The sequence below is a fragment of the Microtus oregoni genome, unplaced genomic scaffold (assembly GCF_018167655.1).
Source record: "Microtus oregoni isolate MIOR12 unplaced genomic scaffold, Mior012 000048F_ref0000485, whole genome shotgun sequence".
Lineage (NCBI taxonomy): Eukaryota > Metazoa > Chordata > Mammalia > Rodentia > Cricetidae > Microtus > Microtus oregoni.
In genome coordinates, this window is record NW_024543222.1 from 2,288,588 (window position 1) to 2,302,833 (window position 14,246).

General features: G+C 43.9%; 1 protein-coding gene and 1 pseudogene across 6 annotated transcripts in view; one reads left to right on the forward strand and one right to left on the reverse strand.

The window, feature by feature from the left end:
- The window catches only part of Tnrc6c (trinucleotide repeat containing adaptor 6C), a 117,717-nt gene that overhangs the window by 18,678 nt on the left and 84,793 nt on the right, over window positions 1-14,246 (reverse strand). For 2 of the 6 annotated variants that reach the window (XM_041635644.1, XM_041635643.1), the window contains exons 7-12: window positions 12,445-12,611; window positions 9,755-9,835; window positions 7,479-7,536; window positions 3,701-3,843; window positions 2,095-2,268; window positions 783-920 (exon numbers count right to left, since the gene is read on the reverse strand). In XM_041635644.1, coding sequence (XP_041491578.1) covers window positions 783-920; window positions 2,095-2,268; window positions 3,701-3,843; window positions 7,479-7,536; window positions 9,755-9,835; window positions 12,445-12,611 — 761 coding nt within the window. Of the gene's footprint in view, window positions 1-782; window positions 921-2,094; window positions 2,269-3,700; window positions 3,871-7,478; window positions 7,537-9,754; window positions 9,836-12,444; window positions 12,612-14,246 lie in introns of all 6 variants that reach the window. The other 4 variants (XM_041635641.1, XM_041635640.1, XM_041635645.1 and 1 more) reach the window with 3 other exon arrangements.
- LOC121436153 lies at window positions 5,447-6,126 on the forward strand (annotated as a pseudogene).

A 14,246-nucleotide genomic window follows, 5' to 3' on the forward strand; every position in this document is an offset into this window, starting at 1 on the left:
TCAACAGTGATGTGGAAGTGTAAGTCAAATAATCCCTTTTCTCCCCAACTTGCTTTTGGTTAGGGTGTTTCATCGCAGCAATGACAACTCTAACTAGGACATATATCATGAAAACAACAAACAAATCCCCCTCCAAAAGAAAAAAAAAATCTCACCAGGCAAAAAGGATCAGCTAGTAAATAGTTAACATAATTACCAATCTACAGCAAACACTCTTTTTTCTTTTCGAGACAGGGTTTCTGTGTAACCCTGGCTGTCCTGGAACTCGATCTGTAGACCAGGCTGGCCTCAAACTCAAGAGACACTCCCCCTGCTCTGCCTCCCCACCCTCCCAACACTACTCTGCCTCCCAAGTGCTGGATTAAAAGTGTGCACCACCACACCAATGCAGTGCATTCTAATATATAATCCCAACTGTCATCTCACTAAAGCACTGCTGTCCTGGTTATCCTGGTGGCCTCTTCTTGATGTCCCATGCCAACAGCAGTTTGCTTGTCTTTGCATTCCAAATGGCCCAAGAATACCATCAGGTTATCACAGTAATCTCCTTAAACCAAGAAGACCATCAGGTTATCACAGTAATCTCCTTAAACCAAGAAGACCATCAGGTTATCACAGCAATCTCCTTAAACCAAGAAGACCATCAGGTTATCACAGCAATCTCCTTAAACCAAGAAGACCATCAGGTTATCACAGTAATCTCCTTAAACCAAGAATACCACCAGGTTATCACAGTAATCTCCTTAAACCAAGCACAGCACGCAGAGTTTATTGGGTCAGACCTGAGGGGATAGAAACTGAGGCACTTGAGCACGGAGGCTGGGCTGGGAGGAATTAAGAGGCTGCACTGGCGGCTGCTGCATGGTCCTGGCTTGTGCTGCTCCGCTATTGCCAAACACACCCAGATTGCCACTCGGGATCTGCAGGAGACAGAACAGCTTTTAGGGGTAGGTAGGCTGGGGAAGGGTGAAACAATAGGTTTCACACCATGAATGCCAATGTTTTTCTGTTTCTCACTCCTTCAACCTGATCCTTAACTGCACTCTGAATGAGTGCAATTTGTACAGATTATAGAGGATGAAAAATCAGCCTAGGAAGCTATGATTTTAAATCATAGGACACACACATATCAGTGCATCTTAAAGCGTCTCCAAACAAGGCTATCAGTTAAAGAGATAATTAAGAATGTTTCAAAAATAACAGTAATAAGACGTGGTCTGAGTGACACACTCCCTTCCCTATGAACTCCCTGTGTTCAGTCAGGCACAAAGTGCAGTGATCATGGTGAAACAGGTGGAGGAGGAGTCTATTTCAATGGGAAATGTGGCCGTTCAGTTACTTCAACAAACCCCAAGGCTGGATCAGTTAGCAGAGTCAGAGAGTTAACCTGTTATCCAATACAATGAATATCATTGGCGTGTGTTCTGCATACTGCAGCATGAGCCACCTGGCTGACAGGTTGGAGCAGGATGGCTGTCTTTGTTGGAAAGTCGACTGAGAGGGACTAGGCAACAGTTTGCTATGCCTGTGCTTTGCCCTGAGAGAGTGGGTTTCTAGGGTTCAGACTTGTCACTAACCTTCGCCAAGGAGCTGCTAAGAGCCGACAGGTCCATGACAATCCTTCAGGGACCACAAATACTCTAGGGACTGCTTAGCTTCTTAACAGGCACTCGGTTCTCTCAGTTCCTTTCGTACATAAACACAAGCGGGAAAGACAGCCAGGAGCTCTGCTAAGCTCACAGACGTCCCGTTTCTGGGGAGAGACCCCATGGTGAAGACTCTTGGTAACACACCAGCACTTTATCCAGTACCAAGTTAGTTCTGAGTGCAGACAGGAACTCAAATACACTTTAGTCCAGTATAAAAACAATCCTGAATCATTCCTATGGAGTAGCTAAATTCCAGGAATTACCACTCAGTTCTGAGCTTCCCTGAGCACACCAAGGGCAGTCCTAAGGGCATTTCAGTTGTTTCCCTATTCCCTCATGTCTTAATATCCGAGCATCACCTGAAAACAATAGTTTATTCTCTAATAGTTTAAAAAAGTCAGGAGAATGAATGCAGACACTGCCCACTCTTTCCCAACAGCCTTACCTGTCTAGAAGAGTTCAAGTTTTGCATGCCCAGCCCTGAGGCAATCCCACCCAGGGCCTGACTGGGGAGTGCACTGTTGGAAAGGGGGAGCTTCAGGCTTGGGGAAGGCAAAAACGGTGAAGTCGTGGGCTCTTCCACGAGGCCGCCATCCTGATTGGAGAAAGAAAGGGTGAGCTGTGTGCGGTGCCCACCAGCACGCAGAGCACCAACAGTTTCCCACGGAAATAGTGAGGAGGGGATGGATGGATAAAAAATTGAACGATAAAAAATGTGTAGATAATGAGGAAATGGAGGACATGGGCAAAAGGAAGAAGGGAAAGAAAGAGAGAAACAGGATTAAGACACTGCTGTTGCTCAGATACTGACAAACACACATTTTAGCTTCTCACATTCTCCCCATGCTACCCACCGCCCTGGTCTGGTTGCAGGGGGAGGAACAGACTCCAAGAGCACAGGTCCCTAGGGGGCCCAAATCCCACCTCCACACAGCACTTGGCTTACTCAATCTCATTAACAGAGGAGCCTAGTGACTTTAGCTTCTCTGAGGTTACACTGAAGTGCCCCGCTCTGCGAACCTAACATCTCATCTAACAGCTCAACCAACCTGCAGGCTACTCCACACCTTAAAGAGCTCAGGTCCCAATTACACTTCCAGATTCAGCAAATAAAAATTAATATAGTACACATATAGAATCTCAGCACCCTGAGGCTGAGCCAGGAGGATAATGAGTTTGAGACCAGCCAATAATTTGAAGTTTCAGATAAACAAGTAATTTTTAGTGTAAATACGCTCTGACCATGCCTGCCACAGCTCATCTGCCTGTGAGTAGCATGAGGAGACTCTGGGAACAGCAAGTCCCGTCAGGGTGTCAAGGGCCCCTCAGAGAAGAGAACTGAGATGGAATTTGGACTCCAGTGCCAGTGAGGCACAGACTCTACCCCTAAGCTAACACTCCCAGAAAGTCCCCCTTTACTTGGAAGCAAGGTCTTGTTCATAATATAAGGTGTCTTTGAACTTGAGATCCTCCTGCCTCAGTTTTTTGAGTAGCTGGGGTTACTAGTGCCACCAAGCCTCATTTTTTTTTAAAAAAAAAAAAAATACTTTTCTTACTTCAGTTTTATTTTCAGGATTCAATATTTAAGTTGAATTAAATGTGAGGTATTCTCCTTTTGGGATCATACCTCTTTGAAGCACGGACATCCTCCCATGATAATACTAAAGGGGGACAGAGCTTTGACTGGATTGAAAACACCCTGGGAGTTTCTCATGGGTACTTAATGTGGCCACTGGCAAGAAGGGTACCCAACCAAATCTACCACTTCTTTTCTAAGGTTAAACCTGCTACGTATCTACATAACAGAATAGATAATTGTCAAGTTAATTAGTAATAAAAAGAGCCAGTTTTCAATTCCATCACTCTTCAGGCCTTATGATAGCATGTGTAATACAACAGTACCTCTGAGTTAAACACTCTTACATGTTAGGAAAACTGAGGAAAATCCAATTAAATGTCTTAACTTCCCATCTAACTGGCTTTAAGGACACAGCTCAAATAAAATGACTTCTTGTTGAAGGCAGACACAAGACAGACGCTTAGATCCATACCTTGTCAAGGAAGGTGGGGCGGTCCATGGAAGACTCTTTGGAGATTGGTGGGCGGCAGCCGAGGGGTTTGGTGACCATTCCATTGTAGTCGGTCATTCCCAGTGCACGTTTGTCCATATCCACCTTCTTTTCCAGCAGAGCGCCTGGGGTACAACATATAGAGAGCAACGCTGAAAACAAAGGAGCACAGGATTGGTGGTGGCGATGGGTTCAGGAAGGAGGTGGCCCCTTGGTTGCCAGCAAGGAGCAGAGGCATCATGAGCCTGAGCTGCTCCCCAGCCCCACGACCACCCTGCACACCTATGATTGGGCCCTGCTCCTGTCCACTCTAGCCACAGTGCCCTCTGCCAGTCCCTAGGAAGCTCAGTCATCTATCACTCTCTTCCTCAGGATGAACTTCCCCTGCTTCCCAGGTCTTCAATGTACTTGCTTCCTTTCTCCAAGCTACCATTCTCAAGGGCCTTCCCAATGGTATGACTTGAGTGAACCCCCACATCGTCGCTGCTAGCTGTCAGGGAGCTCTTGGCCTGGTGAGCTGTGTCTGGGTTACTTTAACTGTAGTATCCACGTCTAAGCGGGTACGTGACTACTTCTACTTGCCTGGTCTCCCTGCCTTACTACACTATGCACAACACGATTTGGCATTTTTATATAAATGTGCTACTGTCTGTCTCTCTCATTCATGAGTTCTATACTCACTCATTGTATCATGTTTATGGTCACTTGTGGACCCCTGTAGGTGGGCAGAAAACTTGACTTTGTTGACAAGGTCCAATTCAGGGGGACAAGTCAGCGCGTTGCCTCCTTGTTGGACCTGACACTGAAAAGCAACTCTGGTGCATTTGGTGCTACGCCCTTCAGCTGTGTGTGTTTGTTGATTCTGGAATTAAAACTATTCCCTAATGTAGCACTATGTGGTGACCCTAACACAGGAAAGCTAGCTGTGCCGTGCAGAGAAAGTGCACGCGCCAGGTCATTTTCTTTCAGATGTGAGCTGAACATTGTGGATTTTGCGTTCAGTGTTAACAATATCAGAGGGAAGCAGAGGAAAATGATTTCATTGTCTGAGGTTACCATCCACAGCATGGGCTACTGACAGATGAACAAACAGGCAGGTGTAGTGACACTGGCAACACGCTCAGCAGTAAAGGAGCTTACTATGCACATGTGTTGACCTGAGTTTGATCCCCAGAATCCGAGTAAAAGTTGAAGGAGAGAAGTGACTCCACAAAAACTGTCTTCTGACCTCCACACATGTACTACTGCATGTGTTCACAGACACTTCATACATCTACACAATTAAAAAACATGGATAATGGGCAGTACAGCTGTAGTCTGAGTACAAAACAAAAAACCAAAAAACAAAATCAAACCAAACAACCAACCAAACAACAACAAAAAACCCATCACAGCCACATTACCCACGGCCAGGAGATACTATATCCTAATTAACTCACATTTCATTACAAAAACATGTTAAATAAAGTGTCTGAAACATAAACACGCATAAAACAAGGGTAGCTATGGCTAATAGGCTTTGTGGGGCCCTCCCTGGTTTACCCCAAAAGAGGGCTTTGTATTGGCTAAGGAAATGCTAGTCACGGCTTTAGAAAATGTAATTGCCAGGAATATAAAAATATAGGTTGTCTGCTCTTTCCCTTGTCCTCCAGCACAGGCCTCTGCGCTCCGACTTCAGTACTGGGTGCAGACCTGATCTGGTCTTGAGAATGACTGGATAATGTGGACGACAGTGGCGCACTGATGCCTTTACATTATTCTGGCTTGGGCTACGCAGTCCTGGTTGCTACCAGTGAAACTACTGGCTATGTAAAAGCAGGTAGTGTGCTGTCCCTGGCTGCTGGACTCTTCTTTGGGATCCTACCAGGCCTTGGTGCTTACCAGCTGGGGTGGTTTGAAAGAAAATGGCCCCCAAAGGGAATGGCACTATTAGGAGGAATGGCTATGTTAGAGTAGGTGTGGTCTTATTGGAGGAAGTGTGTCACTGTGGAGATGGTCTTTGAGGTCCCATATATGCTCAAGCCATGCCCAGAGAGACAGATCACTTCTTGCTGCCTGCATATCAAGATGTAGAACTCTCGGCTCCTCCAGCACCATGTTTGCATGTATTTTGCCATGTCATACTATGCTAATGATAATGGACTAAACCTCTGAAATGTAAGCCACCCCAACTAAATTTTTTCCTTTATAGGAACTGGTATGGACATGGTGTCTCTTCATAGCTACAGAAATCTCAGGAACCCAAGGAATGTGTGGGTCTTCCTAGCTTTATCTGGGACACTGGCTGGCTTATGGGGATGAGATTCCACAACTCTGGGGAATCTATGCCTTCACGTTTAATCTCAGGTGCCAATTTGCTGAAGGTTGCCAAACTTGGAATCAGTATGTCAGGTTCATCCCTTCTTTAGCTCATGAAGAACTAAAACTCTCCAAACTGCCACATTTATAATGTATGAAGAAAAAATGCAGCGTATTTACAGACTTTGACATTTTACACAGCATAGACTGAGCATGGTCAGGAGAAGATGACCTGTTAGTGTTGTAGTGTTCGGAGGCAGCCAATGTCTGACCTGAGCAAACGTTGCCTTCATAGTTGTAGTGTTCGGAGGCGTTAAGGGTCTAACCTGAGCACATGTTGCCTTCATGCAGTTTCATGCTTATGTGATGATGGCTCTCCTTTCTGGACTAGTAGGTAAGGGGTAAAACGTCAGGTATCAACACTGGGGGGCCCCAGAACTACATGTTCTGCCCAGAAATGTGTGAAATCTCTTAGTGATATTTGTGATGTGGGATCTTTTTTATAGGTCTGCTATGAAATTATGTTACAGTGAAATATCAGTGACAATAAAGTTTGCTATTAACACACTAAAAATGTAGACTATATATATCTTTTTACTTTTTTTTTCTTTTTTTTGAGACAGGGTGTCACCAGTAACTCTGATAGAGATCTGCCTGCCTCTGCCCCTCCTGAATGCTAGGATTAAAAACATATGATACCACATCCAACTAAAAATAGACAATATTTTACAGAAAACTGATAAACATTAATCTTTTGGTAGCTTAAGAATAGATTGCTTGTTCCTGACTGGTACTTGTGACATGGTGTCTCCTCCAGGCCAAGGATAGATGGGTGTGTTCAGTCTGGCCTGGCATGTCAGCAGCTCACAATGCAGCTGAACACCACCTGTTCCAGACTGAGAATGCTTATATTAGCACAGCAAATCTCGGTGTGCCTCTGAGAGTGGTTTCAGGGATGATCTAAGATGAAGAATGCATTACTTCCTCTATGGATTCATACATAATATGACAACATTATTGGAAAATGCCCAGATAAAGTAGGTTACTAATGTGTGTGTTCTTGGAGCTATGTCTTTCTCAGGTCCTTTCCTGTACTCCTCACTCCTTCCTGCCTATAGGAAGTAAAGAAGGTTGTTCACATGTTTCTGTTAACATGATTGTTTTGTCCAAATGCAAAGGACTGAATTTCCTGAAACTGTTAGCCAACAGAAGTAATTCCTCCCTTTAAGCTGTTTTTGTTACAGCAACAAGAGTTAGCTAATATAAACATGAACCAAAGGTAAATAGCTGCCAACACAGCATACTGTCTCTATAGCTCACCTGGCCCCAAACACTCGCCCTATGATTGGTGCATTCTGTGGTTGCTCTTTCCCTGGACCCTGGATTTGTTTTCAAGTTTAACCATGACTATAAGCAAATGGTTCTACAAAGCAAAACTTCCCAAGAGGCACCTGTTACTTACTCATGGCCTGGTCAAGGTTCATACTGTTGCTCTTCAAGGCCTCTTCAGCTGGCTCTCTCTGGGGGTGAAGCAGAGCTTTCGTTAGTGGTGCACAGACAGACAACCAGAGTAGCTCTGAACAGCTCAGCACTCTTAATGGAGAAAGCACCTACCAATACTAGCTTTTAGAATTGGAAATGTTTTTCTCTGCAGTTGAAGTCAGAGACAGTTTTTTGTTTGTTTGTTTGTTTAAGATAGGGTCTCATCAGGTGTGGCGGCACATGCCTCTAAATTCTATCACCTGGGAGGCAGAGACAGACAGATCTTTGTGAGTTTGAGACCAGCCTCATCTATACAAGTTTCAGGCTACCCAGAGAGACAAAGTGAGACCCTGTCTCTCTGTCTCTGTCTCTCTCTCTCTCTCACACACACACACAAAACCAGAACAAAACAAAAAAGGGACAGTCTCACTGGCTGGCCTGGAACTCTACGGTGTAGACTTTCCCTCTGTCTCCTGAGTGTTATCGTGATGGGACTTGTAAACAGAAAACACTTGTAGCTAAAAATGACTGTACTGAGTCTAGATTGGAGAAGTCAAGAACTTATATGAGTTGGGGATTGCCAGCATACGCCTTTAATCTCAGCAGACAGATTTCTATGCATTTAAAGCTGGCCTACACAGTGGGATCTTGTCTCAAAAAGAAAGAAAGCTTTTATTTAACATGCTAGAAATAAAATGTGGAATCCTAGAAAACTCTGTAAGCACCCCTACACTTGCTTCTGTATAGCACCGAGCAGTGACAACTCAGCAGGATTACAGAGCTGTGACCTCACATGCAGATCTTATCTGTCACTTTGAGTGCCAGGACCTACGTTACCATCAACCTTTTGTAAGTCATCAGTGCCAGTCTCTATCAACCAAACTTTTGTTCAAGAAACAAGAAAGCAATCAGATTCACACTGGTAACTGTCATTCCATCAGTACAGACGGATGTCTGAAGAAAATCAGAGTTGCTTGCTAGGTGCTAGAGAAATGGTTCGGCAGTTAAGAGCTTGCTCTTACAAAGAATTACAGTTCATTTCCCAGCACCACACTGGGTGGCTCACAAATGCCATTAACAACTGCAGTTCTAAGAGATCTGACACTTTTCTGGCTTCTGTAGGCACTGCATGCATACATACAAACCCACAAGCAAACACACATACACACACATGAGAGCACTGCTGCTCCTCCAGAGCACCCCCCCAACAGCAGCCTGCAGCAGTCTAGCTCCAGCTCCAGGAGATGTAGCACCTTCCTGACCTCCAGAGGCATACATGAAAATAAGGGCTGGAGAGATGGGTCAGAGGTTAAGAGACCTTACTGTTCTTGCAGAGGACCTGAGTTCAATTCCTAACACCCACAAGATGGCTCACAATCTACTGTTACTCCAGTTCCAGGGGATCCCATATCTACTACTGGCCTTTGTAGGCTCATAAACTCATATAGGCTCACACACATGTACATAAATTAAACAATAATTTAATCATTAGGAAAAAAAATCTTAAAAAGAATCAAAAAAAGAAAACCAATGTTGCTGGGGATAAGGGTGGGGCATGCTACAACTCCTACAATATTTTCTGGCCCTTCTAGAGAGAGGTTGTCCCACAGGGGAATGTCTCGTCTCAGCTTATACAGTACTAGTGCAAGGCATGAGGCCATTCTGGACCTATTCTTTTTTAGACACAGGAATGACTGAGCGATGAATACTCATTGAGCAGGGATTTGGAAGGAGGCACGTGAAGGGTTTAAGCGTGGAATGGGGGCAATAGTTTGCTATCTGGACTGTCATCACTTGACCTGAGGGACTGAGAGGCATGAGGTATTTCTTCAGGGGACATCTGGGACATCTTAGTTCTGTCTACATACTGGAAACTCGGAAACAATTTGTTAGGATGCCGTGGGGAGGCATGATGCTTTAACTTAGTACTCAGTTTCTTACTGGACCTTTTTATTTACTACATAAAAGAACTAACTCCCATGTAATTATAAATTTTAAGAAAATATGAAATTGTCTAAGTCCATGGAAATTACAAATCATACATAGTGTTTTATTTAGAAAAAGATATTCTTGATGGAAATTGCATGATTCTTTGCTCTACTCATGGCCTAGGCCAAAGGGAACGTAGTAACTAAATAATTAGACAGTAACTTCATCCTGCAAGCATCTCTGCCTCATCACACACCACAGACTGGCTAGGGAACGCTTTCAGGCCACCCACTTGGAGAATGGGAAGGATATCAAGATGCCAGTTACCGGGAAGCCCATGTCTGTGAGTTGTTTGATCAGTCGGCTCATGATCCAGGCCTCATCCTGCTTGCCAGGTGTCTTCATGCCCTGGAAGAGAAGGGACAAGGGGAGAGGCCAAGAGTTACTTTTGATGTGCCACATTAACTGGGTGACAGCCCCAACTCAGTGACTGCAGCCACAGAACCTTGTGAGTGAACTGTGCTGTGCTCTTCAGAGTCCAGCATTATCTCGTAGTGAGCACCATGGGAAACTGTAGCTGCATCTACAGACTGGTTAACGCATGGCATTTATGGACTAACGAAAAGCAGGGTAATTATTTCCCTTTTTATAAAATTATGTTTAATCACAAAATGTATTATTTCCATTGGTCACAGGGAACGTTGCTAAGCGCTGTGCTATGTGAAGTCTACTAAAGATTACACGGTTTTTACCCTTGTTCCAGGGAACAAAAGAGCACATAACAAAGGAAGAACGAGCCTGTGGGCCTTATTAACTACCCATTCTCATCCATATTCTGGCCCTCAGGTGAGAGGAAAGAAGTATGAAGGAAGATGTTAAAGAAAAAAGAGAAAAAAACCAACCTCAAAGAAAATACAGCAGCCCAGAGGCAGGGGATACAAAGGGTGCCATGAGAACTAGGTATACAAGATGATCAGTGCCTAAGTATTCTCCCTAATACCAAACAAAACCAAATTTAAAAACCCTACCCTTCTTGTGAAGAATTTGTTTCACCATGTTTGCTCTCTCCATTCCTTATTTCCTTTCCCTCTAGAGGTCTTTTCTTTTCTCCCTTCTTCCTTTTCAGACAGGGTCTCATGTAGCCCAAGCTGGTCTTAAACTTGCTCTATAGCTGAGAATGACCTTGAATTCTTGATCTTTCTTGTCTTCATTGCCTGAGTGCTGGGTTACAGGTGTGTACTGCCACTCTTTCACCATGGAGGCTGTTGTAACTCCACAGTAGAATGCGCAGCTGCAGCAGCCAGGAGGCGTCTGTTCCCTAACAGGCAGTTTACCTGGACAGCATGCTGCCAGGGTCAGATCCTATCACAGCAGTTTACTACTTGGGGATTTCTGGTCCCATGGCAACTGGATTCCCCAGCCCCACTGTAAAACAGCTTTTCTTCATGTCTGCAATCACCCCTTATCATGAATGTTTTAAAAAACTCTATTTTTAAAAAATAACACATTCATAATTCCTAATTAGAAAAGGGGTAAAGAGAAAAGGTATCTTTCCATACTACCTCATCTGCTTAGAGCCTGATCTCTCCAAGAAGTCTCTCCTTTGAAAATTTCCGAGAACAGGAAACGTGGACCATTGTGCAGAAGCAGCTTCAGGTATACACAACCATTCCTTCATTCATTTCACCACAGGTCAGTGGTCCATGCTATGTATGTTTTTTTTTTATTTTTAAAACTTTTTTTTAATTTATTTAACTTTATTATGTTTGTTGGTGTGAAGGTGTCAGATCTCATGGAACTGCATTTTCAGACAGTTGTGAGCTGCCATGTGGGTGCTGGGAATCGAACCCGGGTCCTCTGGAAGAGCAGTCAGTGCTCTTATCCGCTGAGCCATCTCTCCAGCCCCGCTATGTATGTTTTTATGTATGTTCTGTACCTTGCTTTTTCTCTCAATGATGTTGCTTGCTGATGTTTTCTTAAGTACACATTCATCAAGCATTTGGTTCCTCATGTTAGAATGCACAGAGTCCAACTGGCTGCTGTACTAACACATTCATTTTCATTTTTTGATGACAACAATCTTACAAAAGAACTACAAATGCCCATGACAAATGGCAGTGCTATGTCAATGTGCAGGTGACATTAGTGTACAACTGCCGGCAAGGTGCAGTGAGAACTGATGTCCCACAGTCTGGACAACAGATAAACTTGTATTTCATTTACTTCTGTATTCTATTTTGAGGATTGAGCCCACGGTCAATGGCTAGCCCAGCTCCCAAGGGTGTTTAGTTGACCTCTGGATTTTTCTTAGTCAGAGATGAAAAATGGCACCTCTCAGTATTTTTTGCTATGTTTTTAAAAAATGTCCGTCCATCCATCCATCCATCCATCCATCCATCATGTATACAATATTCTGTCTGCATGTATGTCTGGAGGCCAGAAGGGGGCACCAGATCTCATTACAGATGGTTGTGAGCCACCATGTGGTTACCGGAATTGAACTCAGGACCTTTGGAAGAGCAGGCAATGCTCTTAACCACTGAGCCATCTCTCCATCCCAGCACCTCTCACTATTGGCTCAAGTGGTTTTCTCTGAGTAGGGATGGCCACCCTCTTAAACGTTGGGCAGTACTTTATCATCTGATCATTTTTACACTCTTTGCTCATTTTCATTAGAATATTGGATACTTTTATGTATCAGGGAGATGAATCTTCTTTATCATATAAATGGCATTTCCCCCTACATTCTCCCTCTCTTTTGACTTATAATTAGGGTGCTATCAGTTATGTGCATGCTTTATGATTTTGCTGCAATCCACACACCACCTTCGCCCCCCAAAAATAACTGAAAGAACAAAATTTTATTAATAGGAAAATATTTTTAATCTTTCCAATTTACAGAAAGGATTAGAGTCCCAAGATTACCTGGGAGCGAATCTATCTCTGTACCATTCACTGTATCTGCCTAGTCTACAGTACAGGCCTACTGGCCGCCAGGCCTCTCCAGCAGTGCCTACCTTCTGAAGTCCTTTTTTTGAGGCATTGCTCCAGGAGCTGCAGGATGAGCTGCTTTCTTGAGAGGCAGCGTTATTCCACATGTCCCCATCCTCATCCTCCCACTGGCTGGTGCCCAGGTTCATTTCGTCCCCACCACTGCCCCAGCCTTCTTGCATAGATTTGGAAGCTGGAAGAGAGCAGATAGGAACTTGTCAGACTCACCTGTTCTGAGAAGAAACCTGTGTCACCTGACACAACAGGGATGGTGAAAACCAGAACTATGTTATCTACCTTTTAGCTATTACTTTTCTCTTGGAAAGGCACAGATAAAGTGTAATGTTTAAAATCCAGCTGTGCGGCTCCAAACTTCCTCAACCAACTATACACCAGCTGGATACACAGGGATTCTAAAAATAAGTCCTGGAGCAACCGGAGGGGGATAGTGTACTGGTCTCTCACAAATGCCACTCAAATGTGAACTCCCCACAAGGTCACTGACCTTCTTTTCAGGTCTCATGTCTCAGCCAGAGAAAACCCTGGGTGGTACTTCATCTGAGCCAGTGCTCTCACACCTGGCAACAGGCAGGAGTCAGGAAGACACAGGGATCACATTACAGGAAGCAGGTCTGGGAAGCTCAGCTGCCTGCTTTTCTAACAGCGGTCAAGAAGATGTCCACACTCAAGAGAGAGATCAGAACCAGCCTACTAAATTTTCTGTTCAAGATGTTATTTCTTCCTCTTTTTTTTTTTTTTAAATAGCTTCTATTTATTTATTTAGGTTTCAGAGTTGCCGCACACTGTTTACTTCTTAGAAGAACTAGGCTGAAGTTCAGGCAGTTGCAGGCTGTTTAAGGTGCTAAAACTGAAGGCTGGAAAGAGGCTCAGCAGGAAGAGGGCTTCCTGGCTTCCAGAGGACCTGAGTCTGCTTTCTAGCACCCACTTCGGTGCTTACAACAGCAATTTAATTAACAGCAGCTCCAGGAGATACACCTCTCTTTCCTGGCCTCTGAGATCACCTGCACACACAGACACATACTCACCAACAGAAATAAAAATAAACATTTTTTTAAAAAAAGAAATACCAACAATTTGGGACTGAGAACAAAAGCTCAAAGTGATATCCTACTTCAAAACAACACATACATCTCAACATCCAGAATTTTCTTTTCCCCTAGATTTTTAACAAAAATTAAATAGAGTGGGGCTGGAGAGACGGCTCAGCGGTTAAGAGCATTGCTTGTTCTTCCAAAGGTCCTGAGTTCAAATCCCAGCAACCACATGGTGGCTCACAACCATCTGTAATGAGGTGTGGTGCCCTCTTCTGCCCTGCAGACAGAATATTGTATACATATAAATAAATAAATATTAAAAAAAATTAACTAGAGTGGAATAAATATTTCTAGAACAGTGACAATATGAAACAAATATCCACTTTTAGCAAAGCAGTAAAATACAAAAAACGATGCCCTTTAAGATTCCAGGACAGAGCTGGACTTGGTGGTACACTTTTAATCCCAACTCATGGCGGGCAGAGGCAAGAAGATGTCTGTTGAATGTGAGCCAGCACAATCTACAGAGTAAGTTCCAGGCCAGCCAAGCCTACATAGTGAGACCCTGTCTCAAATCAATCAATCAATCAATCAATCAATCAAGAACATATATCTAACAACAAGCAAAGAAAATAGAATGATTTTTGCAGCCATGGAAATAGGTATTTTACTGTTTCTATTTGTGGTCTTTTTCAGTAATGGGATGTAACCCAGGGCCTGGTAACATACTAAGCAAGTCTTCTACCACCAAACTGCAGCCTATACTCATTTCT